Source organism: Neolamprologus brichardi, chromosome 3 (genome assembly GCF_056152115.1).
Source record: "Neolamprologus brichardi isolate AB-2024 chromosome 3, ASM5615211v1, whole genome shotgun sequence".
Taxonomy (NCBI): Eukaryota; Metazoa; Chordata; class Actinopteri; order Cichliformes; family Cichlidae; genus Neolamprologus; species Neolamprologus brichardi.
The window spans coordinates 42,520,980-42,548,142 of record NC_142106.1 but is presented as its reverse complement, the minus strand read 5'-3'; the positions used below and the strand labels follow the sequence as shown (position 1 = coordinate 42,548,142).

Genomic DNA, 27,163 nt, shown 5'->3' with positions numbered 1-27,163 from the left:
AGTGAAAGTAAAATAAGAATGTCTTGATGCTGGAAATCAAACAGAGGTTAGTCTGACCTCCTCCAGTGTTGCCTGAATTTCTGAGTCTGACAGCTGAGGAAATGACTTCAGTCTCACGTTCAGTCCGATGATAAAGTCTGTTGATACAAAAGCACAATTTTTACATAAAATAATAAAACAATCATTTTAAATGATAATGTACTCTTTTAAAATAACTATGTATTACTTTTCATTTCAGTACATAAAACAATACTATGATGTTCGTTATTATGATTTCATGAAATCTTTATTTATGAATTAAATCAAGCAATTATTCTTTTATTTAATTATCTGAAGTAGAGTTAACCAAGAACATATGACCTCATTACAATATTATGTTTTTATTTCATAATTTCTCAATTATATTTACAGTTTATAGATTTTTAAGTGAGTATTTTGTCTTGCTTTATCCTGACATCAGAATTATTTTCCGAGCTTCTGTTTTTAAAATTAAACGCCAATTCCAAAAATGTTGGGGCCCTATTTAAAATGCAAATAAAAACAGATTGCACTACTTTCCAAATCTCATAAACCCATATTTTATCCACAATACAATATTAAAAATAACTTCTTCTACCTGGAAAAAAAAAACGTACGATTTAAAAAAAAGATATTAAATTGAATTTTTTTGAATTTGATGGTTAACAACGTGTAACATCCTCTCTACCTTTCACAAGAGTCGGTCAATATGTCCTAGGCACTAGTCTACCAAAGCACCCATACCATCAAGGATACAGGCTTTTGAACCGAGCACTGATCACGGAACAGTTTTCACATTGCCTCAGCCCATTTTAAATAAGCTTTGGCCAATAGAAGGCAGTGGCATTTTGGGTTTACCTATGTCTTTGCATGATAGAGCTTTAACCTGCATTTGTGGATGGCAGAGTAGAATATCTTCACAACAATTTCTGAAAGTTAGACATGAAATATGGACATCCATTGCTGATATTGGAGAGATTTCTCCAAATTGCGCAAAGTTTTCAAAGACATTATGTACTGTTTTGACAATGACGAGATATTCAAAGTCTTGGCAGTTTTATGTTCAGGAACGTTATATTACTTATTTATTTATTTATTATTATTATTATTCACTTTGTTTTTGCATTTCAGACAAAATTACCAATCTTTACTCTTGAGAAACCGGGCATCTCTAAACTGCTCTTCCTCTAACCGATCATGTAATCTGCTTAGCTGAAAATGTTCCTCCAGCAGCTCCTTTTGAGTACCACTTCTTTTTCCAGTCTTTTGATATCCCCATCCTTACTTTTTTGAGACATGTTGGTGTATGTCTCAAAAAACACTAATGCAAAATAAGTTCATATGATATAGTTTCTATTAGGGATACACCGATACCGATACTGGTATCGGGTATCGGGCCGATACTGTAAAATGTGTGTGTACTCATACTCGTAAAAGTTAACCGATACCATGAACCAATACTAACTTATTTCATTAATCAGAGGGTGGCTTGTCATTTTTGTTGTAGTTTTTTAGATTGGCCACTAGGGGGATAACCCGCGCTAAACAGGCACAGGGTTAGACGAGTCAGACTGGCAGCTCCAGATAAAAAAAAGTGAAACTGGAGGCTGCTGTAGCTAGGCTAAACAAAATGTCAGCAGTGTGGACCGGAACAGCCAACTTTAACTCAGGTTTTGGAAAAGCGATGAAAAATGTCAAGAGAAAATCCACGGGCAGTTTAAATAACAGAGGCTCTGACTCATTTTATCGCTCTGGATGACCAGCCAATGCCAGTCGTGGAAAACATAGGATTCTCAGCATACTCGAGCTGCGATATGAAATTCCCAACCGCCCACACATCAGGGAGATAATGGTGCCAAAACTTTCTAAAGAGGTAAAGACAAGCAGTGTGTGTGCGATGTCAGTCCTTGGTTTAATGGCACAGTGGACTGATGATCCACGGGCAGATGGGGAGTTTGTTCGTCAATGCCAAATACTTTCGTTATTTTGTTTGTTTGTGTACAAAATGGACACTCTGCAATAATTTAAAAGTTTATTTTATTATCAAACCTAATTTGTATTCATTTTATTCCAAACAGAAGTGTTTATTTATTATTCTGAAAGCTCGAGACAGTGCCAATAGTTCAGTGATATTTTGTTAAATTACAATGTGGAGACTCTGCAATAATTTAGCAGAAGTGCTTAATTTTCACTTGAAATTTTTTTGTGGTCATTTTTATTAAGATATTATTTATTATCGGAAGAGAATAAAATAAAACCTGTCTTCCAATTCATTGCATTTGTGTGTGTGTGTGTGGTAGAAGTATCGGTTTTTGTACTCTGTATCGGCAAGTACTCAGATCCAAGTATCGGTTTGAAAAAATTGGTATTGTTGCATCCCTAGTTTCTATGTTTGATAGTTAATAAAGTATAAAATATTTTACATAGCTTTCCAACTGGATTTCCAGATCCAAACCCATCAGACAGATATAAGTAAAAAACAAAAACTAAAATGACCAAATGACACAAAGAGATAATTGCAGACACAAAGAAATAATTCAGAAGTGCACCAAATTAAAGAAATGCAAATACTTACTAGGCCCTTAAGATATAGGAAGCAGAATCAGTGGTGTTTTTACATGAAAAAAAAAATTCAAATTAAATTCAAATTATGCAACTGTTTTCCTGAAAATTGAATTCTGACAAGTACAAAAAAACACTAAAAAATTATACTGTTTAATTATTATCAGTAGTTTGTGAAAAAAATTGTATTGCAGTTTAAATAAATTGATTAACTCACCAGTGACTGCAGTAATGCTGACTCCACTGCTTCTGACGTTCTCAAACACAGAGTAGAGAGTGAATGTGTATTGAGTTCCAGCAGTGAGAGATGAGACTGTGTGAGTTACTGGTCCATTTCCAGCTGGTGCACTGATGTTTATCTCTGTACCATTAAACTGGAGAACAAAGCTGACATTGTTGTTGATTTTATTCCACTGCAGAGTGATGCTGGTTTCATTTTGTCCTGTTGATTTGAATCCTTCAGCATCTGGAGGAGCTGAGAGAGAAAATGAGGAGTGAAGTGACTTGTTTAAGAAAGTATTAAAATGTGTTTGCTTTCTCTTGTGCAAGCAGTACACATACCAGCTTTTAGTTTCAGTAGCAGGTCTTGCTAAACATCAATGGACCAATCCTTACTGCTAGTACAACAATAAAGTATTGATGTACCATGATTGTCAGTAACTGCTCTTCATTATAAGTTATTGTTTCTAATTTGAATATGAAAATTATTTATTTATGTTTTCCATCATATGTTGCTGAGTTTAAACTTCTAATGCCCCAAATCTTCTTGATCGATTATTAAGCGGAACCAAATTTACTGCACCTTCAGACATCATTAAATATTGTCTAGAGATTGATTTAAAATGTTACATTGGTCAGTCAAAGATGTAGTGCATTTAACATTTTCTATGTTTGGATTTCCTTCTGTGAACAAACATTGCTGAAGTTGGTTTGTAACATATCACTAACATTCATTAACTAACCAGTGACTGCAGTAATGCTGACTCCACTGCTTCTGACGTTCTCAAACACAGAGTAGAGAGTGAATGTGTATTGAGTTCCAGCAGTGAGAGATGAGACTGTTTGTGTCACTGGTCCATTTCCAGCTGGTGCACTGATGTTTTTCTCTGTCCCATTAAACTGGAGAACAAAGCTGACATTGTTGTTGACTTTATTCCACTGCAGAGTGATGCTGGTTTCATTTTGTCCTGATGATATGAGGTTTTGTGCATTTGAAGGAGCTAAATGTAAAAATGCGAAAATAAAGTAAGTTTCAAAAATTCTTCAAAATTGATTTCTCACTAGTTAAAAACAGTAAAAAATTTTATTCTTGAATTATTATGAGTAGTTTGTGAAAACATTGTATTGCAGTTTAAATCAATCGATTAACTCACCAGTGACTGCAGTAATGCTGACTCCACTGCTTCTGACGTTCTCAAACACAGAGTAGAGAGTGAATGTGTATTGAGTTCCAGCAGTGAGAGATGAGACTGTTTGATTCACTGGTCTATTTCCAGCTGGTGCACTGATGCTTGTCTCTGTGCCATTAAACTGGAGAACAAAGCTGACATTGTTGTTGACTTTATTCCACTGCAGAGTGATGCTGGTTTCATTTTGTCCTGATGATATGAGGTTTTGTGCATTTGAAGGAGCTAAATGGAAAAATGAGAAAATAAAGTAAGTTTCAAAAATTCTTCAAAATTGAATTCTGACTAGTTAAAAACAGTAAAAAATTATACTATTGAATTATTATCAGTAGTTTGTGAAAACATTGTATTGCATTTTAAATCACTCGATTAACTCACCAGTGACTGCAGTAATGCTGACTCCACTGCTTCTGACGTTCTCAAACACAGAGTAGAGAGTGAATGTGTATTGAGTTCCAGCAGTGAGAGATGAGACTGTGTGATTCACTGGTCCATTTCCAGCTGGTGCACTGATGCTTGTCTCTGTGCCATTAAACTGGAGAACAAAGCTGACATTGTTGTTGACTTTATTCCACTGCAGAGTGATGCTGGTTTCATTTTGTCCTAATGATATGAGGTTTTGTGCATTTGAAGGGGCTAAATGGAAAAATGAGAAAATAAAGTAAGTTTCAAAAATTCTTCAAAATTGATTTCTCACTAGTTAAAAACAGTAAAAATTTTTGTTCTTGAATTATTATCAGTAGTTTGTGAAAACATTGTACTGCAGTTTAAATCAATTGATTAACTCACCAGTGACTGCAGTAATGTTGACTCCACTGCTTCTGACGTTCTCAAACACAGAGTAGAGAGTGAATGTGTATTGAGTTCCAGCAGTGAGAGATGAGACTGTGTGATTCACTGGTCCATTTCCAGCTGGTGCACTGATGCTTGTCTCTGTACCATTAAACTGGAGAACAAAGCTGACATTGTTGTTGACTTTATTCCACTGCAGAGTGATGCTGGTTTCATTTTGTCCTGATGATATGAGGTTTTGGGCATTTGAAGGAGCTAAAAAACAATGAGAAAAATAAAGTAAGTTCAAAATTTCTTTAGAATTGATTTCTCGCTACTTAACAACAATAAAAAAATTTTAGTGTTGATTTTAATTAATAATATGTGATAACATTGTGATGCAGTTTAAATAAATCTTCATTAACTCACCAGTGACTGCAGTAATGCTGACTCCACTGCTTCTGACGTTCTCAAACACAGAGTAGAGAGTGAATGTGTATTGAGTTCCAGGAGTGAGAGATGAGACTGTTTGATTCACTGGTCTATTTCCAGCTGGTGCACTGATGCTTGTCTCTGTACCATTAAACTGGAGAACAAAGCTGACATTGTTGTTGACTTTATTCCACTGCAGAGTGATGCTGGTTTCATTTTGTCCTGATGATATGAGGTTTTGTGCATTTGAAGGGGCTAAATGGAAAAATGAGAAAATAAAGTAAGTTTCAAAAATTCTTCAAAATTGAATTCTGACTAGTTAAAAACAGTAAAAAATTATACTATTGAATTATTATCAGTAGTTTGTGAAAACATTGTATTGCATTTTAAATCAATCGATTAACTCACCAGTGACTGCAGTAATGCTGACTCCACTGCTTCTGACGTTCTCAAACACAGAGTAGAGAGTGAATGTGTATTGAGTTCCAGCAGTGAGAGATGAGACTGTTTGATTCACTGGTCCATTTCCAGCTGGTGCACTGATGCTTGTCTCTGTGCCATTAAACTGGAGAACAAAGCTGACATTGTTGTTGACTTTATTCCACTGCAGAGTGATGCTGGTTTCATTTTGTCCTGATGATATGAGGTTTTGTGCATTTGAAGGAGCTAAATGGAAAAATGAGAAAATAAAGTAAGTTTCAAAAATTCTTCAAAATTGATTTCTCATTAGTTAAAAACAGTAAAAATTTTTGTTCTTGAATTATTATCAGTAGTTTGTGAAAACATTGTACTGCAGTTTAAATCAATCGATTAACTCACCAGTGACTGCAGTAATGCTGACTCCACTGCTTCTGACGTTCTCAAACACAGAGTAGACAGTGAATGTGTATTGAGTTCCAGCAGTGAGAGATGAGACTGTTTGATTCACTGGTCCATTTCCAGCTGGTGCACTGATGGTTTTCTCTGTGCCATTAAACTGGAGAACAAAGCTGACATTGTTGTTGACTTTATTCCACTGCAGAGTGATGCTGGTTTCATTTTGTCCTGTTGATTTGAATCCTTCAGCATCTGGAGGAGCTGAGAGAGAAAATGAGGAGTGAAGTGACTTGTTTAAGAAAGTATTAAAATGTGTTTGCTTTCTCTTGTGCAAGCAGTACACATACCAGCTTTTAGTTTCAATAGCAGGTCTTGCTAAACATCAATGGACCAATCCTTACTGCTAGTACAACAATAAAGTATTGATGTACCATGATTGTTAGTAACTGCTCTTCATTATAAGTTATTGTTTCTAATTTGAATATGAAAATTATTTATTTATGTTTTCCATCATATGTTGCTGAGTTTAAACTTCTAATGCCCCAAATCTTCTTGATCGATTATTAAGCGGAACCAAATTTACTGCACCTTCAGACATCATTAAATATTGTCTAGAGATTGATTTAAAATGTTACATTGGTCAGTCAAAGATGTAGTGCATTTAACATTTTCTATGTTTGGATTTCCTTCTGTGAACAAACATTGCTGAAGTTGGTTTGTAACATATCACTAACATTCATTAACTCACCAGTGACTGCAGTAATGCTGACTCCACTGCTTCTGACGTTCTCAAACACAGAGTAGAGAGTGAATGTGTATTGAGTTCCAGCAGTGAGAGATGAGACTGTGTGATTCACTGGTCTATTTCCAGCTGGTGCACTGATGCTTGTCTCTGTGCCATTAAACTGGAGAACAAAGCTGACATTGTTGTTGACTTTATTCCACTGCAGAGTGATGCTGGTTTCATTTTGTCCTGATGATATGAGGTTTTGTGCATTTGAAGGAGCTAAATGAAAAAATGAGAAAATAAAGTAAGTTTCAAAAATTCTTCAAAATTGATTTCTCACTAGTTAAAAACAGTAAAAATTTTTGTTCTTGAATTATTATCAGTAGTTTGTGAAAACATTGTACTGCAGTTTAAGTCAATTGATTAACTCACCAGTGACTGCAGTAATGCTGACTCCACTGCTTCTGACGTTCTCAAACACAGAGTAGAGAGTGAATGTGTATTGAGTTCCAGCAGTGAGAGATGAGACTGTGTGATTCACTGGTCCATTTCCAGCTGGTGCACTGATGGTTTTCTCTGTGCCATTAAACTGGAGAACAAAGCTGACATTGTTGTTGACTTTATTCCACTGCAGAGTGATGCTGGTTTCATTTTGTCCTAATGATATGAGGTTTTGTGCATTTGAAGGGGCTAAATGGAAAAATGAGAAAATAAAGTAAGTTTCAAAAATTCTTCAAAATTGAATTCTGACTAGTTAAAAACAGTAAAAAATTATACTATTGAATTATTTTCAGTAGTTTTTAAAAACATTGTATTGCATTTTAAATCAATCGATTAACTCACCAGTGACTGCAGTAATGCTGACTCCACTGCTTCTGACGTTCTCAAACACAGAGTAGAGAGTGAATGTGTATTGAGTTCCAGCAGTGAGAGATGAGACTGTTTGATTCACTGGTCCATTTCCAGCTGGTGCACTGATGCTTTTCTCTGTCCCATTAAACTGGAGAAAAAAGCTGACATTGTTGTTGACTTTATTCCACTGCAGAGTGATGCTGGTTTCATTTTGTCCTGATGATATGAGGTTTTGTGCATTTGAAGGAGCTAAAAAAAACAATGAGAAAAATAAAGTAAGTTTCAAAAATTATTCAAAATTGATTTCTCACTAGTTAAAAACTGTAAAAAATTATACTCTTGAATTATAATCAGTAGTATGTAAAAACATTGTATTGCAGTTTAAATCAATTGATTAACTCACCAGTCACTGCAGTAATGCTGACTCCTCTGCTTCTGACGTTCTCAAACACAGAGTAGAGAGTGAATGAGTATTGAGTTCCAGCAGTGAGAGATGAGACTGTTTGATTCACTGGTCCATTTCCAGCTGGTGCACTGATGCTTTTCTCTGTCCCATTAAACTGGAGAAAAAAGCTGACATTGTTGTTGATTTTATTCCACTGCAGAGTGATGCTGGTTTCATTTTGTCCTGATGATATGAGGTTTTGTGCATTTGAAGGAGCTAAATGAAAAAATGAGAAAATAAAGTAAGTTTCAAAAATTCTTCAAAATTGATTTCTCACTAGTTAAAAACAGTAAAAATTTTTGTTCTTGAATTATTATCAGTAGTTTGTGAAAACATTGTACTGCAGTTTAAATCAATTGATTAACTCACCAGTGACTGCAGTAATGTTGACTCCACTGCTTCTGACGTTCTCAAACACAGAGTAGAGAGTGAATGTGTATTGAGTTCCAGCAGTGAGAGATGAGACTGTGTGATTCACTGGTCCATTTCCAGCTGGTGCACTGATGCTTGTCTCTGTACCATTAAACTGGAGAACAAAGCTGACATTGTTGTTGACTTTATTCCACTGCAGAGTGATGCTGGTTTCATTTTGTCCTGATGATATGAGGTTTTGGGCATTTGAAGGAGCTAAAAAACAATGAGAAAAATAAAGTAAGTTCAAAATTTCTTTAGAATTGATTTCTCGCTACTTAACAACAATAAAAAATTTTTAGTGTTGATTTTAATTAATAATATGTGATAACATTGTGATGCAGTTTAAATAAATCTTCATTAACTCACCAGTGACTGCAGTAATGCTGACTCCACTGCTTCTGACGTTCTCAAACACAGAGTAGAGAGTGAATGTGTATTGAGTTCCAGGAGTGAGAGATGAGACTGTGTGATTCACTGGTCTATTTCCAGCTGGTGCACTGATGCTTGTCTCTGTGCCATTAAACTGGAGAACAAAGCTGACATTGTTGTTGACTTTATTCCACTGCAGAGTGATGCTGGTTTCATTTTGTCCTGATGATATGAGGTTTTGTGCATTTGAAGGAGCTAAATGAAAAAATGAGAAAATAAAGTAAGTTTCAAAAATTCTTCAAAATTGATTTCTCACTAGTTAAAAACAGTAAAAATTTTTGTTCTTGAATTATTATCAGTAGTTTGTGAAAACATTGTACTGCAGTTTAAGTCAATTGATTAACTCACCAGTGACTGCAGTAATGCTGACTCCACTGCTTCTGACGTTCTCAAACACAGAGTAGAGAGTGAATGTGTATTGAGTTCCAGCAGTGAGAGATGAGACTGTGTGATTCACTGGTCCATTTCCAGCTGGTGCACTGATGGTTTTCTCTGTGCCATTAAACTGGAGAACAAAGCTGACATTGTTGTTGACTTTATTCCACTGCAGAGTGATGCTGGTTTCATTTTGTCCTAATGATATGAGGTTTTGTGCATTTGAAGGGGCTAAATGGAAAAATGAGAAAATAAAGTAAGTTTCAAAAATTCTTCAAAATTGAATTCTGACTAGTTAAAAACAGTAAAAAATTATACTATTGAATTATTTTCAGTAGTTTTTAAAAACATTGTATTGCATTTTAAATCAATCGATTAACTCACCAGTGACTGCAGTAATGCTGACTCCACTGCTTCTGACGTTCTCAAACACAGAGTAGAGAGTGAATGTGTATTGAGTTCCAGCAGTGAGAGATGAGACTGTTTGATTCACTGGTCCATTTCCAGCTGGTGCACTGATGCTTTTCTCTGTCCCATTAAACTGGAGAAAAAAGCTGACATTGTTGTTGACTTTATTCCACTGCAGAGTGATGCTGGTTTCATTTTGTCCTGATGATATGAGGTTTTGTGCATTTGAAGGAGCTAAAAAAAACAATGAGAAAAATAAAGTAATTTTAAAAAATTATTCAAAATTGATTTCTCACTAGTTAAAAACTGTAAAAAATTATACTCTTGAATTATAATCAGTAGTATGTAAAAACATTGTATTGCAGTTTAAATCAATTGATTAACTCACCAGTCACTGCAGTAATGCTGACTCCTCTGCTTCTGACGTTCTCAAACACAGAGTAGAGAGTGAATGTGTATTGAGTTCCAGCAGTGAGAGATGAGACTGTGTGATTCACTGGTCCATTTCCAGCTGGTGCACTGATGCTTGTCTCTGTACCATTAAACTGGAGAACAAAGCTGACATTGTTGTTGACTTTATTCCACTGCAGAGTGATGCTGGTTTCATTTTGTCCTGATGATATGAGGTTTTGGGCATTTGAAGGAGCTAAAAAACAATGAGAAAAATAAAGTAAGTTCAAAATTTCTTTAGAATTGATTTCTCGCTACTTAACAACAATAAAAATTTTTTAGTGTTGATTTTAATTAATAATATGTGATAACATTGTGATGCAGTTTAAATAAATCTTCATTAACTCACCAGTGACTGCAGTAATGCTGACTCCACTGCTTCTGACGTTCTCAAACACAGAGTAGAGAGTGAATGTGTATTGAGTTCCAGGAGTGAGAGATGAGACTGTTTGATTCACTGGTCTATTTCCAGCTGGTGCACTGATGCTTGTCTCTGTACCATTAAACTGGAGAACAAAGCTGACATTGTTGTTGACCTTATTCCACTGCAGAGTGATGCTGGTTTCATTTTGTCCTGATGATATGAGGTTTTGTGCATTTGAAGGGGCTAAATGGAAAAATGAGAAAATAAAGTAAGTTTCAAAAATTCTTCAAAATTGAATTCTGACTAGTTAAAAACAGTAAAAAATTATACTATTGAATTATTATCAGTAGTTTGTGAAAACATTGTATTGCATTTTAAATCAATCGATTAACTCACCAGTGACTGCAGTAATGCTGACTCCACTGCTTCTGACGTTCTCAAACACAGAGTAGAGAGTGAATGTGTATTGAGTTCCAGCAGTGAGAGATGAGACTGTTTGATTCACTGGTCCATTTCCAGCTGGTGCACTGATGCTTGTCTCTGTGCCATTAAACTGGAGAACAAAGCTGACATTGTTGTTGACTTTATTCCACTGCAGAGTGATGCTGGTTTCATTTTGTCCTGATGATATGAGGTTTTGTGCATTTGAAGGAGCTAAATGGAAAAATGAGAAAATAAAGTAAGTTTCAAAAATTCTTCAAAATTGATTTCTCATTAGTTAAAAACAGTAAAAATTTTTGTTCTTGAATTATTATCAGTAGTTTGTGAAAACATTGTACTGCAGTTTAAATCAATCGATTAACTCACCAGTGACTGCAGTAATGCTGACTCCACTGCTTCTGACGTTCTCAAACACAGAGTAGACAGTGAATGTGTATTGAGTTCCAGCAGTGAGAGATGAGACTGTTTGATTCACTGGTCCATTTCCAGCTGGTGCACTGATGGTTTTCTCTGTGCCATTAAACTGGAGAACAAAGCTGACATTGTTGTTGACTTTATTCCACTGCAGAGTGATGCTGGTTTCATTTTGTCCTGTTGATTTGAATCCTTCAGCATCTGGAGGAGCTGAGAGAGAAAATGAGGAGTGAAGTGACTTTTTTAAGAAAGTATTAAAATGTGTTTGCTTTCTCTTGTGCAAGCAGTACACATACCAGCTTTTAGTTTCAATAGCAGGTCTTGCTAAACATCAATGGACCAATCCTTACTGCTAGTACAACAATAAAGTATTGATGTACCATGATTGTCAGTAACTGCTCTTCATTATAAGTTATTGTTTCTAATTTGAATATGAAAATTATTTATTTATGTTTTCCATCATATGTTGCTGAGTTTAAACTTCTAATGCCCCAAATCTTCTTGATCGATTATTAAGCGGAACCAAATTTACTGCACCTTCAGACATCATTAAATATTGTCTAGAGATTGATTTAAAATGTTACATTGGTCAGTCAAAGATGTAGTGCATTTAACATTTTCTATGTTTGGATTTCCTTCTGTGAACAAACATTGCTGAAGTTGGTTTGTAACATATCACTAACATTCATTAACTAACCAGTGACTGCAGTAATGCTGACTCCACTGCTTCTGACGTTCTCAAACACAGAGTAGAGAGTGAATGTGTATTGAGTTCCAGCAGTGAGAGATGAGACTGTGTGATTCACTGGTCTATTTCCAGCTGGTGCACTGATGCTTGTCTCTGTGCCATTAAACTGGAGAACAAAGCTGACATTGTTGTTGACTTTATTCCACTGCAGAGTGATGCTGGTTTCATTTTGTCCTGATGATATGAGGTTTTGTGCATTTGAAGGAGCTAAATGGAAAAATGAGAAAATAAAGTAAGTTTCAAAAATTCTTCAAAATTGAATTCTGACTAGTTAAAAACTGTAAAAAATTATACTATTGAATTATTATCAGTAGTTTTTAAAAACATTGTATTGCATTTTAAATCACTCGATTAACTCACCAGTGACTGCAGTAATGCTGACTCCACTGCTTCTGACGTTCTCAAACACAGAGTAGAGAGTGAATGTGTATTGAGTTCCAGCAGTGAGAGATGAGACTGTTTGATTCACTGGTCCATTTCCAGCTGGTGCACTGATGCTTTTCTCTGTCCCATTAAACTGGAGAACAAAGCTGACATTGTTGTTGACTTTATTCCACTGCAGAGTGATGCTGGTTTCATTTTGTCCTGATGATATGAGGTTTTGTGCATTTGAAGGAGCTAAAAAAAACAATGAGAAAAATAAAGTAAGTTTCAAAAATTCTTCAAAATTGATTTCTCACTAGTTAAAAACTGTAAAAAATTATACTCTTGAATTATAATCAGTAGTATGTAAAAACATTGTATTGCAGTTTAAATCAATTGATTAACTCACCAGTGACTGCAGTAATGCTGACTCCACTGCTTCTGACGTTCTCAAACACAGAGTAGAGAGTGAATGTGTATTGAGTTCCAGCAGTGAGAGATGAGACTGTTTGTGTCACTGGTCCATTTCCAGCTGGTGCACTGATGTTTTTCTCTGTCCCATTAAACTGGAGAACAAAGCTGACATTGTTGTTGACTTTATTCCACTGCAGAGTGATGCTGGTTTCATTTTGTCCTGATGATATGAGGTTTTGTGCATTTGAAGGAGCTAAATGTAAAAATGCGAAAATAAAGTAAGTTTCAAAAATTCTTCAAAATTGATTTCTCACTAGTTAAAAACAGTAAAAAATTTTATTCTTGAATTATTATGAGTAGTTTGTGAAAACATTGTATTGCAGTTTAAATCAATTGATTAACTCACCAGTGACTGCAGTAATGCTGACTCCACTGCTTCTGACGTTCTCAAACACAGAGTAGAGAGTGAATGTGTATTGAGTTCCAGCAGTGAGAGATGAGACTGTGTGATTCACTGGTCTATTTCCAGCTGGTGCACTGATGCTTGTCTCTGTGCCATTAAACTGGAGAACAAAGCTGACATTGTTGTTGACTTTATTCCACTGCAGAGTGATGCTGGTTTCATTTTGTCCTGATGATATGAGGTTTTGTGCATTTGAAGGAGCTAAATGGAAAAATGAGAAAATAAAGTAAGTTTCAAAAATTCTTCAAAATTGAATTCTGACTAGTTAAAAACAGTAAAAAATTATACTATTGAATTATTATCAGTAGTTTTTAAAAACATTGTATTGCATTTTAAATCACTCGATTAACTCACCAGTGACTGCAGTAATGCTGACTCCACTGCTTCTGACGTTCTCAAACACAGAGTAGAGAGTGAATGTGTATTGAGTTCCAGCAGTGAGAGATGAGACTGTTTGATTCACTGGTCCATTTCCAGCTGGTGCACTGATGCTTTTCTCTGTCCCATTAAACTGGAGAACAAAGCTGACATTGTTGTTGACTTTATTCCACTGCAGAGTGATGCTGGTTTCATTTTGTCCTGATGATATGAGGTTTTGTGCATTTGAAGGAGCTAAAAAAAACAATGAGAAAAATAAAGTAAGTTTCAAAAATTCTTCAAAATTGATTTCTCACTAGTTAAAAACTGTAAAAAATTATACTCTTGAATTATAATCAGTAGTATGTAAAAACATTGTATTGCAGTTTAAATCAATTGATTAACTCACCAGTGACTGCAGTAATGCTGACTCCTCTGCTTCTGACGTTCTCAAACACAGAGTAGAGAGTGAATGTGTATTGAGTTCCAGCAGTGAGAGATGAGACTGTTTGATTCACTGGTCCATTTCCAGCTGGTGCACTGATGGTTTTCTCTGTCCCATTAAACTGGAGAACAAAGCTGACATTGTTGTTGACTTTATTCCACTGCAGAGTGATGCTGGTTTCATTTTGTCCTGATGATATGAGGTTTTGTGCATTTGAAGGAGCTAAAAAAAACAATGAGAAAAATAAAGTAAGTTTCAAAAATTCTTCAAAATTGATTTCTCACTAGTTAAAAACTGTAAAAAATTATACTCTTGAATTATAATCAGTAGTATGTAAAAACATTGTATTGCAGTTTAAATCAATTGATTAACTCACCAGTGACTGCAGTAATGCTGACTCCTCTGCTTCTGACGTTCTCAAACACAGAGTAGAGAGTGAATGTGTATTGAGTTCCAGCAGTGAGAGATGAGACTGTGTGATTCACTGGTCCATTTCCAGCTGGTGCACTGATGCTTTTCTCTGTCCCATTAAACTGGAGAACAAAGCTGACATTGTTGTTGACTTTATTCCACTGCAGAGTGATGCTGGTTTCATTTTGTCCTGATGATATGAGGTTTTGGGCATTTGAAGGAGCTAAAAAACAATGAGAAAAATAAAGTAAGTTCAAAATTTCTTTAGAATTGATTTCTCGCTACTTAACAACAATAAAAAAATTTTAGTGTTGATTTTAATTAATAATATGTGATAACATTGTGATGCAGTTTAAATAAATCTTCATTAACTCACCAGTGACTGCAGTAATGCTGACTCCCCTGCTTCTGACGTTCTCAAACACAGAGTAGAGAGTGAATGTGTATTGAGTTCCAGCAGTGAGAGATGAGACTGTTTGATTCACTGGTCTATTTCCAGCTGGTGCACTGATGCTTGTCTCTGTACCATTAAACTGGAGAACAAAGCTGACATTGTTGTTGACCTTATTCCACTGCAGAGTGATGCTGGTTTCATTTTGTCCTGATGATATGAGGTTTTGTGCATTTGAAGGGGCTAAATGGAAAAATGAGAAAATAAAGTAAGTTTCAAAAATTCTTCAAAATTGAATTCTGACTAGTAAAAACAGTAAAAAATTATACTATTGAATTATTATCAGTAGTTTGTGAAAACATTGTATTGCATTTTAAATCAATCGATTAACTCACCAGTGACTGCAGTAATGCTGACTCCACTGCTTCTGACGTTCTCAAACACAGAGTAGAGAGTGAATGTGTATTGAGTTCCAGCAGTGAGAGATGAGACTGTTTGATTCACTGGTCCATTTCCAGCTGGTGCACTGATGCTTGTCTCTGTGCCATTAAACTGGAGAACAAAGCTGACATTGTTGTTGACTTTATTCCACTGCAGAGTGATGCTGGTTTCATTTTGTCCTGATGATATGAGGTTTTGTGCATTTGAAGGAGCTAAATGGAAAAATGAGAAAATAAAGTAAGTTTCAAAAATTCTTCAAAATTGATTTCTCATTAGTTAAAAACAGTAAAAAATTTTGTTCTTGAATTATTATCAGTAGTTTGTGAAAACATTGTACTGCAGTTTAAATCAATCGATTAACTCACCAGTGACTGCAGTAATGCTGACTCCACTGCTTCTGACGTTCTCAAACACAGAGTAGACAGTGAATGTGTATTGAGTTCCAGCAGTGAGAGATGAGACTGTTTGATTCACTGGTCCATTTCCAGCTGGTGCACTGATGGTTTTCTCTGTCCCATTAAACTGGAGAACAAAGCTGACATTGTTGTTGACTTTATTCCACTGCAGAGTGATGCTGGTTTCATTTTGTCCTGATGATATGAGGTTTTGTGCATTTGAAGGAGCTAAAAAAAACAATGAGAAAAATAAAGTAAGTTTCAAAAATTCTTCAAAATTGATTTCTCACTAGTTAAAAACTGTAAAAAATTATACTCTTGAATTATAATCAGTAGTATGTAAAAACATTGTATTGCAGTTTAAATCAATTGATTAACTCACCAGTGACTGCAGTAATGCTGACTCCACTGCTTCTGACGTTCTCAAACACAGAGTATAGAGTTAATATGTATTGAGTTCCAGCAGTGAGAGATGAGACTGTTTGATTCACTGGTCCATTTCCAGCTGGTGCACTGATGCTTGTCTCTGTCCCATTAAACTGGAGAACAAAGCTAACATTATTGTTGACTTTATTCCACTGCAGAGTGACGCTGGTTTCATTTTGTCCTGATGATATGAGGTTTTGTGCATTTGAAGGAGCTAAATGGAAAAATGAGAAAACAAAGTAAGTTTCAAAAATTCTTCAAAATTGATTTCTCACTAGTTAAAAACAGTAAAATTTTTTGTTCTTGAATTATTATCAGTAGTTTGTGAAAATATAGTATTGCAGTTTAAATCAATTGATTAACTCACCAGTGACTGCAGTAATGCTGACTCCACTGCTTCTGACGTTCTCAAACACAGAGTAGAGAGTGAATGTGTATTGAGTTCCAGCAGTGAGAGATGAGACTGTTTGATTCACTGGTCCATTTCCAGCTGGTGCACTGATGCTTGTCTCTGTACCATTAAACTGGAGAACAAAGCTGACATTGTTGTTGACTTTATTCCACTGCAGAGTGATGCTGGTTTCATTTTGTCCTAATGATATGAGGTTTTGTGCATTTGAAGGAGCTAAAAAAACAATGAGAAAAATAAAGTAAGTTCAAAATTTCTTTAGAATTGATTTCTCGCTACTTAACAACAATAAAAAAATTTTAGTGTTGATTTTAATTAATAATATGTGATAACATTGTGATGCAGTTTAAATAAATCTTCATTAACTCACCAGTGACTGCAGTAATGCTGACTCCACTGCTTCTGACGTTCTCAAACACAGAGTAGAGAGTGAATGTGTATTGAGTTCCAGCAGTGAGAGATGAGACTGTGTGATTCACTGGTCCATTTCCAGCTGGTGCACTGATGCTTGTCTCTGTCCCATTAAACTGGAGAACAAAGCTGACATTATTGTTGACTTTATTCCACTGCAGAGTGATGCTGGTTTCATTTTGTCCTGATGATATGAGGTTTTGTGCATTTGAAGGAGCTAAATGGAAAAATGAGAAAATAAAGTAAGTTTCAAAAATTCTTCAAAATTGATTTTAAAAACTGTAAAAAATTATTCTCTTGAATTATTATCAGTAGTTTGTGAAAACATTGTATTGCATTTTAAATCAATTGATTAACTCACCAGTGACTGCAGTAATGCTGACTCCACTGCTTCTGACGTTCTCAAACACAGAGTAGAGAGTGAATGTGTATTGAGTTCCAGCAGTGAGAGATGAGACTGTTTGATTCACTGGTCCATTTCCAGCTGGTGCACTGATGCTTTTCTCTGTCCCATTAAACTGGAGAACAAAGCTGACATTGTTGTTGACTTTATTCCACTGCAGAGTGATGCTGGTTTCATTTTGTCCTGATGATATGAGGTTTTGTGCAATTTTGGGAGCTAGAAAAAAAAGAAAAGAAAAAAAAACATTTAATTAATGTCTAAGGCCTGTTTTTCCCTGTACAAGTTGATGCAGTGTCTTTTTATTACTATTGTGTTGGACCACCAGGTGGCTCCACTCACAAGCATTGTGAGGGGAAGTGAAAGGGTTAGGTTTTTTGCGCCTTGAGTGTTCAGTTTTGTGAAGCCGAAATTAAAGTTGGAGTAAATTATTGGGATCTCTCATGTCGCCCTTACATGCATCCCCAATATTATTTGTATTTGTTAATATTTAACTAATAGTCATGTTCATTGTGAAGTCAAATCTTAGAGGACCTAGAATTTTATTTTATTTCAAACAAATGTGTCAGTAACTGCTCAACAGAAAAACGACACGATGTAAAAGATTCTGAAGTTGCCATATCACATTGTTTAGCCACACTCAGAATTAAGTTTTGTCCTAGGTAATATCAGAACACAACTGCTTGTATTGTAAAATCAGTCATTGTTTGTGTGTGTTTAAATCAGTGCTATACAAGATTTTACCAATCTACTGTGGTCTGGGTTTTCTTTGGCAAGCATGAGGTCCTCACTTCCTGTTTCTAAAGAAGACATGTTTAATCTTGCGCCACTGTCTCTATTTAACTATTTACTCATTTAATATCTTACCAGTGACTGCAGTAATGCTTACTCCACTGCTTCTGACGTTCTCAAACACAGAGTAGAGAGTGAATGTGTATTGAGTTCCAGCAGTGAGAGATGAGACAGTGTGAATTACTGGTCCATTTCCTGCTGGTGCACTGATGCTTGTCTCTGTCCCATTAAACTGGAGAACAAAGCTGACATTGTTGTTGACTTTATTCCACTGCAGAGTGATGCTGGTTTCATTTTGTCCTGATGATATGAGATTTTGTGCATTTGAAGGAGCTAAATGGAAAAATGAGAAAATAAAGTAAGTTTCAAAAATTCTTCAAAATTGATTTCTCACTAGTTAAAAACAGTAAAAAATTATATTCTTGAATTATTATCAGTAGTTTGTGAAAACATTGTATTGCAGTTTAAATCAATTGATTAACTCACCAGTGAGTGCAGTAATGTTGACTCCACTGCTTCTGACGTTCTCAAACACAGAGTAGAGAGTGAATGTGTATTTAGTTCCAGCAGTGAGAAATGAAACTGTGTGAGTTACTGGTCCATTTCCAGCTGGTGCACTGATGTTTGTCTCTGTCCCATTAAACTGGAGAACAAAGCTGACATTGTTGTTGACTTTATTCCACTGCAGAGTGATGCTGGTTTCCGTTTGTGCCGCTAGACTGAACGTTACTGTCATGGCAGAAATCATAGAAAGTCACAACATTTATTTTGCCCATTAATGATTTCAAAGACAATGCAGTAAAAAGTAAGCAATTCTTTGAAGTATTGACTGACATAACCATTTAAGTTAAAATACACTTCTTAATCAATTTTCAATTTACACTTGTACTTAAGTTCTTGTCACTTGCATACTCACAGCAGATGACATTCCTCATTAATAATAACTTAAGACGTGCTTACTGCCTGTGTTTTTATATAATCGTATATAAATAAACCTGTATACTGTATTTTCCCTATATTTAGCTGGGATCTTGGCTTTGCATAAACAAAAAGTAGCAACAATAAGTACATTTTTAAATTTTTTTATGCAGAACTTAACATCTATGTAGGATGTGAGAGTAGAAATTAGATCTATTACTTGTCGTAAAACAGACTGATGAAAACCTGTTGGAGCACAATTCATCCGACCATCGTCCCGAGTCACTGAAATCTGCAGCAACACACTGCTCATGTCCAGAGTTTGGTTGCCCAGTGGCCCAAAATTGAAACAGAGAGTCACTCCCATCAGACCACACCTTTTGCCGATACAGACCAATCCACACAAAGCTTCCATTTGCTGTGACTTTGATCTTGTCATTTTCTGTCTGATTTCGTATACTGCAAGAAGGCATGCAGAACTTTCAATACAGAGTTTAAACAATAGACATCTAAGCATCTAACACATAGTTTCACACACTTATTGTTCATCACTTATGTATCTTATTATGTTCTTTTGGAAACATAGTACCTTATGTGACAATTCAAGGATTTAGTGACACACTGAAAGTTAAACACTTTATGATAAATTAATTTTAATAATTCAACATTTACATCTTTTAGGTAAAGAGACATCATGCAATGTGTAGTGCAACCTCAATTGAAATGAATGAAAAGACCATCGTGTCTGCATCTCATTTTCATGACTTCATAATCTTAGAAACGAATATTATTTCTTGTAGTCGTCAATAGGGTTGGATGAATCCTGTACCTGGGTAGATCAACATAATTGTTCCTGCAGAAACTCTGAGCATCAGTCCAGTTCATAGGCAAATTAACTTTAACAAAAGATTCTTGACCATTAATTGTACCTGGAAATATATGGAAGAAGAGAAGAAATACAACATGTCAGAATGGATATCTGTAAAATCTCTAATATGTGTTGTGTTCATTGAGAAGAAACAGTGATCTAATTATAGATTTTTTCATAATTGTGGCGGAAAAACATTTCTTAATGTGCAAACCATCAAAAATATTATGTATAATTCTTATAAACTTACCATTATAGCACACAAAGTTTAGGATGTCGTCACACTCACGGTCATCCCATGTACCATTGTATGGACTCCCACTTAAAAGTGCCACACAGTACTGCTGTCCATTAAGATTGTCGGGCTGATTAGTGTACCAGTTTCTAAATGTTGTCTCTCCTTGACCGTAGAAGCTGCTGTCATTTAGGGACCATCTCCAACTGTTTTCCAGGTCATCATGGAGACCTATCCATGCCTTACCTGTTCAAAAAGATGTTCATTAAATAAAAACAAGACTTTTCAATTCAGAAATAACCACAAACTGGAATTGTTGTTCTTCTTTAACAAGCCAAAGTATATAATCTTTTAGTTTTATGTAATCCATTTACATTTCTCAAGATGTTGGGAGCTTGTTTTATATGTATAGCCATATATGTTACATATATAATACTAGTTTTAAGAGCTTACTTGTGTTTGTTGCAATGCTTCTGACAGCATTAACGTCAGCTGTGCTTTCTATGGTGGCCAGGTCAGTGTAGGCATGTCTGCAGTGGCTCTGTGCCTCCGTCCAGTTCAGTGAGGTGCTCACATAGTAGTACTGATGAGTTTGACTAAGTGTACCATTAACCAGCGCTCCTGAAACAAAGCATTGTCTTTTATTTTGGTAGTGTTCAGTTTAACATTACTGGTTTCACAGAACTTTGTTCTCCTTTGTGACATTTTTGTTTGGCACCAACTTTTAAGCAAAAAACAAACAAACAAACAATCAAATAAAAATAAATCAAAAATCTCTTTGCAAAGTGCTATTTTTGATTCGTATTTTTAATGTATAGATATTATCATGAATTTATAGCTTTCATCTTTTCTTTTGTATTCATGCTTACCCATTTACCTTTTGTTCAGTGACAAAATCTTAACCTAAATAAAATACACTCTATAGGAGAACAACATTCACTAACTGTTTTTTGTTTTGTTTTTTTTCTTCCATATTTAGGGTTTATACAAAAATCCCTGTGTATATAGGTTTCTGGAGCTGTAATTGTTCAGAACAAACAAAAGTACAAACAGAATTAATCAAAAAGAGGCACCAACCTATCAGCACAAAGATGATCGCCGTATAATCCATGAGTTACAACTAAGAAAAGATGAACAACAGTGTAATTAGTTACATTATTAGCTCACTCAGCCATATTTTGGAGTGGATAAATAAAGTGGATATAGATTGTTCTTACCACTATTTTAACTCCCCGTACTTCAGATGTTTCTAAGTGTGCATGCTGCTTAGCACTAACCTGTCGAAAAACTTGTTTAAAGTCTTACCATTGCTCAGTGAATGTTTAAAGATCATGTGAACAGCATAGATAAGATTTAAGGAAGTAAAAGAGAATTCTTTGTGCTGAATCGCTCCATGCCAGTAACTGAAAGTAAGATCTAAAAACATGTAGCCTTATTCTTTACTGCACTGGTCACAGGAAATACAATTTCTTTCCAAAGCAAAGTGTACACATTTTTTTCATATCCATTGTATCTTTAGAAATATATTTAATTTGAAAATTGGTGGGCTGTTTGATACTTATTTTACCTGCTGTATCACTGTTTGACTTTTATGAATGCTTTGAGTAGCTTTTATCATGAATGTTTAAATGGATTAACATTGCTTCACTACATTTTCACTGAAAAGCATCAAAAAATTGCATAAGCAGAGTCATTTTGCAGTTATTTTGCTCATTCTTTTGCCACAAATTCCTAAAGATCTTGTTTTGTGCTTTCAGTCTAATTTTGTGGGAATAAATTCTTTAATTTTTAGTGTATTCTACTGTTAAATGAGTTTTAAGAGGAAGAACTTGTTAACAGGAGCAATGGCACTGCCTAAGTGAACACATGGGAACTTTTGTTTTTAGTATGATAAAATCTAACGTCCTGCATTTTTGCTCCACTCCACTTCACAGTAATTGTCAAATAGTGTCATTCATCATCCTTTTGTCGATTTAAAGATTAGTCGATCCCTCCATACCTTGCCTGATTGCTCAGCTATAGTTGTGGGAAACATCAGGCATATCTATACTGTCAGAAATTGCTCTGAGTCTGGAGGACTTTGCTTGCCACTGTCACTTGCCTGCCAACTCTTGGATGTGCTTCTCTCTATTCAGCCTGGAGTTTGCCGCACCCTTCCTCTGCACCGGTTGAGTTTCTAATAAACCTCTTAAACCTGTTTGCAAAGGAATCTGGTTGTTCATGAACATCCAGATTCATTGGCAGTCTTCTAGATAGAATCTGCTTATTTTTGCTTCACTGCTTTCATACAATGACAGTTTGTTTAAGGTCAACCTCTATTGTCCCTGTGTCTATCCTTTTTTAGGTCACATGACATAGGGCCGTGTTATTTCTTTATGCAGTAACAGGTTCCTTCTGGGTAAAATATGTAGTCACAAACAGTTCTCAGTCCTACAAGAATGAAGCAGGTTATTTGGTCTTTGTGTGACATGGCACCTTACAAGGCATCTGTTTAGGATAACTAACAGGCTTCTCCAGCTCATCTGTGGCAAAAAGATAGACTAAACTCTTGTACATGTCTATAATTCTGCCACACCAGCTGTACAACATCATAGACTATGGTGGTGGGACATTAAACACTCCTAACACTTCATGATAGGAAGTGGCACTGGCCAACCAGTACAAATACACTGGAAACTTTAGGTTATTTGCCCACCCATGGTCCTTGGAAGAACCTTTGCTTTGTTTCCCTCTTCAACATAGAAGTGGGCTTTAGGGCGGGACAGTTGATTGGTTGATTGATCACATTGGTGTCATTATTAACATAAACTAATGTTAAGTCTATTAGCCGCAACCGACCAACCACATGACCTCACGTTTAAAACTTTAACTTTACGCACTTATTTCTAAATTCAGCTTTACAGACAGAGTTACATCTATGTCAGTTTTTGAGAGCAGGGATGAGTGGTGTAAATTAGCTTTTATGTGTATAGCTTTTCATGTCCCCTTTAAACAGGATTATTCTTACAAATATATGTATATCTGTCTTTAGTCTTACGACTATTTTTACATATAATATTTAAACTAAAAAAAGATTCAAGGAAATTAATATTTTTGTTTATAACCTTTCAAAATCCAACATGTTTCTCCGTAATGGACTCTAAACTTTGAGTATTAATGAAGCAAAACATCTGACCAGTGATGAATAGACTTTATGACACGAGAAGAAGCAAAACTCAGCACATTGTACACGGGATGAGAGACGGTCAAAATCAAACAGGAAACACACAGAGTGAGACACATGGACTTTACACTGGGACCCAGGGAGAAACAGACATGGTGTGATGGCTGCACTTACAGCCACACAGTGGTAATACCCACCATGTTAGTGTAGAGGCTTATAAGTAACATTGCATTCACATTTCTTTCTTTAAATATAGGAATTAATTTACAGGACAATAAATAACTGGTTTTGGTTTAGAGTTAATTCACATATCCACATAACACTGCATTCTAAAATAAGTGCGCACATTTTAGTTTACGCTGTTATGTATGATTAATCTTTTGTTTTCTGAGTTACCTTAGGTGCAGCTGTTCCAGTCCCTTGATTAAGGAGCCAAGAGGTGGAAAAGGGGCGGAGCAAGCTTTAAAGGAAGACTACAAATTGGTTCATGCCATAACTCGGGACCATGGGGGGGAATTGGAGTTCATTATGTTAGGTTTAGTTAGGTTTTGTGTGTTTTACCCCTTCTCCTGTTTTTGTGGGCTGATCAGCCACTATTTAAGTTTCCCCTTTGTCTCGTTAAGTTAGGTCAGTTTGTTTGTGTTATCAGTAGTGTTGTCAACTTTGAGTAGAGTTTTGTTATTTTGACCTTTTTTATGGGCCCAAGATTTTGATTCTTTTTGCATGATTTAACCAATTATGTTTTTTGGGTTAAATAAAAAATACTTTTTTTGGACTTTAACCTGTGCCTAAGTTTCCTTCACTGCTCGGTCCATCACACATGGCTACACGCTACTATATGCAATAATATAGAGATTTCGGACCTACCATTCATTAGCTTAAATATCAGACAACATGTATGCATCAACATCAACTCCTTTTAGCACGGTGGGCGTTTCTAAAAGTCTTCTTTAATCCCATGCAAACGTACACCCACCTGACATACTACAGAACAATAATAAGATTACCTTTCCAGATTGGAGTTGTAAAAGAATTAAATACTTGGAACATGTATTTGATGGAACAGGCTTTATTCTGTTTGACAGATTAGTTATGTAGTATGGGATTAACAAGATTCGATTTTTAGAATATCAACAAATAAAATCTTTAGTAAAAAAGAAATGTAAGCCTAATCACAGTCAAATTGCAAACCCCAGCAAGTGTGGAGCAATTCTTTAATTTCATACCCCCCAAATTACTGTTCAAAATATACAGGACACTCTCCAAAATAGATGAATCAATATCCCTTCCTATTGCAAAATGAGTCAGTTTTTATTCAAAAGATCAATGCTGTATGACAAATTACCCACAGTGGTTAATTGTAGTCGGTGGTTAAAAGTAACTGTGTCAACATTTCATAGCTCGGAGTTCATAAACAGAAAACTAAAAGCCCCGAGTAGTCTGTTTGTTGTGCCTCTAAATCTTCAACAGTGGATTATGTACCTGGCTAGATGACCATTATTCTCCCTGCAGAAACTCTGAGCAGTACTCATATAAGAATTTGTATTTTTTGCAATGCTTTTGACAGCATCAAGGTCACCTTTGTTCTATGGTCACCAGGTCAGCGTATCTCTGTCCATCTGTCCAATTCAGTGAGGTGCTCACAAAGTAGTGCTGATGAGTTTGGCCAGGTAGAAATGAAAGACAACTGACCTTTGAGCACGAGGATGATCAGTGCACAATCCATGAGTGAAAAGTTTAGAAAGGCACAGTGTATTACTTTATCCGGTGCAAAGTTTTTTAAACTTTATCCTTTATTGTACATTTATTGTACATATTCACTTACTGTATATAATGTTCTCTTTTTGCACAGTCTAGGAGTGTTTCAGGGCACATTCACTGCGTGTTGTACTCGTATAACTATGCATGTGACAAATAAAGAATCTTGAATCTTGTAGTCCAGGGAACGACTACATTTCAGATGGCTCATCTTTCAGTCTTTTGCTGTTGTTTAACAGTGCTTACTGATAATTTTAAAAGAGGTTTCCCATAGATCAGAATAAAATTTAAGGTAAAAGTAAGTAAAACAGACCCATCTTTGGGAAATATTTTGGTGTGGATGGATTGCAGGTTCTTTCATAAGTAGCCTGGATCTATTTGTATATTTCCCTTTCGCTCAGGTTACATAAGATAGAGCTCTGCTTGTACTCTCTCAGACCATAGAGAACAGTGAAGCTTATAACCAAATTCCCAACCAATTTAATAGACAATGGCAAAGTGGTGACACATCTAAATCATGACCTCTTCTACTGTTAAGGTACAAAGGATAAAGATGTACAATACTCTTTCCCAGTTATACCCCAAAAAAGAATTTATTTATTTATTTTTGATTCTGTTTAAGGAAAGTAATTAAAAATATAAATTTTCTATAACAGTACAGATCCAGTCACTTTCTCTTAATCTCATGTCTTCTCCTCTGGTGTCATGGCTGAACAGGCTTAACCTTGAGGAATGAAAACTGTGGCAATAATCCATATCGTCTGAAAAACTAGATTGGGACAACAACAACAAAAAACGTCACCCACGCACATAATAGAGAAAATGTTAATGTTACCACTAGACAAAAAAATTCTAAAGACTATTTAAAAGTAAATTTTAGAAAGCTGATAAAAAAGAAAATCAAACACAGGGAAATCTCACCTCCTTCATCTTATCCTGTATATCCAAGTCTGACAGCTGAACAAATGACCTTAATTTGATCTTCATTCCAACAACATAATCTGTTCACATAAATAAAAACAAGTTACTTGAAATAATAACATGAAATAGTCAGTGTGACTTCATTACAGTACACAAAAGCTATACTATACCTACATAACCCATTCCAATTTGATGTTACAGATATTATTATTTATGAAAAATTTATTTAGAAGAAATTTGGAGAAAAATTTCTAGTATTCAAATGCATCTTTGTTTACCGAGAACATTTTTATCTGACATTTTATTATGACATTTTCTACATAACAGTGTCTTCTTTCATTTTAATATTAGGATTTATATTAGGATTAAATTTAAACTAGTTCCTAAGGTTTAAAATCTGGCCAAATGGATTCAAACACATGACACATAATGAAGTAAATTAAGCACTGGATAAAAATATGAAATTCATCTGATCAGACACAAATATTTTTAATAAAAACTAAATATAATACAAAATAATAACAAAAAATATAAACACTTACTAGGTCCTTTGTAGAAAGCAGAGTTTATTGTGTGTTCACACAGAAAAATAAAGAAAAAAAATAAACATTTAAAATTAAATAGATATTTCTTTGACATGTCTTCATAGTGTAAATCAAACATTGCATTGCATTAATGAATCAAATGAAAAATCAAAAGAATGAGACTAAAGGATAAGGACGGTTAAAGATACGGATGAGCGGCTGAAGGAAGAAGTGTTACCGAAAGGAAATTAAAACCCACAAAAATAGTAATTTTCCTTTTAATTATCCTACATTTAATTCAGTTTGAGGGATTGCTGATTCTACCTTTTACCAAGTACATCAAGAAATACTGAATTACAAATACTTAATCATACAAAAGCATATATTATAATCTGCAAAATCACAGCAATTGTGCTCAGAGGTAGACGAGAGCTTCTTACTTTACTACTGTAGTGTCCCTAACCCTATTTTTGAAACAAATTCACTCACCAGTGACTGCAGTAATGCTGACTCCACTGCTTCTGACGTTCTCAAACACAGAGTAGAGAGTGAATGTGTATTGAGTTCCAGCAGTGAGAGATGAGAC

At 35.3% G+C, this 27,163-nt stretch overlaps 1 protein-coding gene across 1 annotated transcript; it reads right to left on the bottom strand.

Annotated features, from left to right (window-relative positions):
• Positions 1–13,649: 13,649 nt before the first annotated feature.
• LOC118455607 (uncharacterized) lies at positions 13,650–21,471 on the bottom strand. The gene is made up of 10 exons (XM_087838344.1): positions 21,429–21,471; positions 21,289–21,331; positions 20,665–20,832; positions 20,227–20,457; positions 19,938–20,037; positions 19,329–19,567; positions 16,546–16,803; positions 15,312–15,569; positions 14,211–14,248; positions 13,650–13,877 (listed from the first exon to the last, which is right to left on the bottom strand). Exons 2-10 carry the CDS (start codon positions 21,320–21,322, stop codon positions 13,650–13,652), a joined length of 1,554 nt encoding a protein of 517 aa, XP_087694470.1. The 5' UTR covers positions 21,323–21,331; positions 21,429–21,471.
• Positions 21,472–27,163: the final 5,692 nt, after the last annotated feature.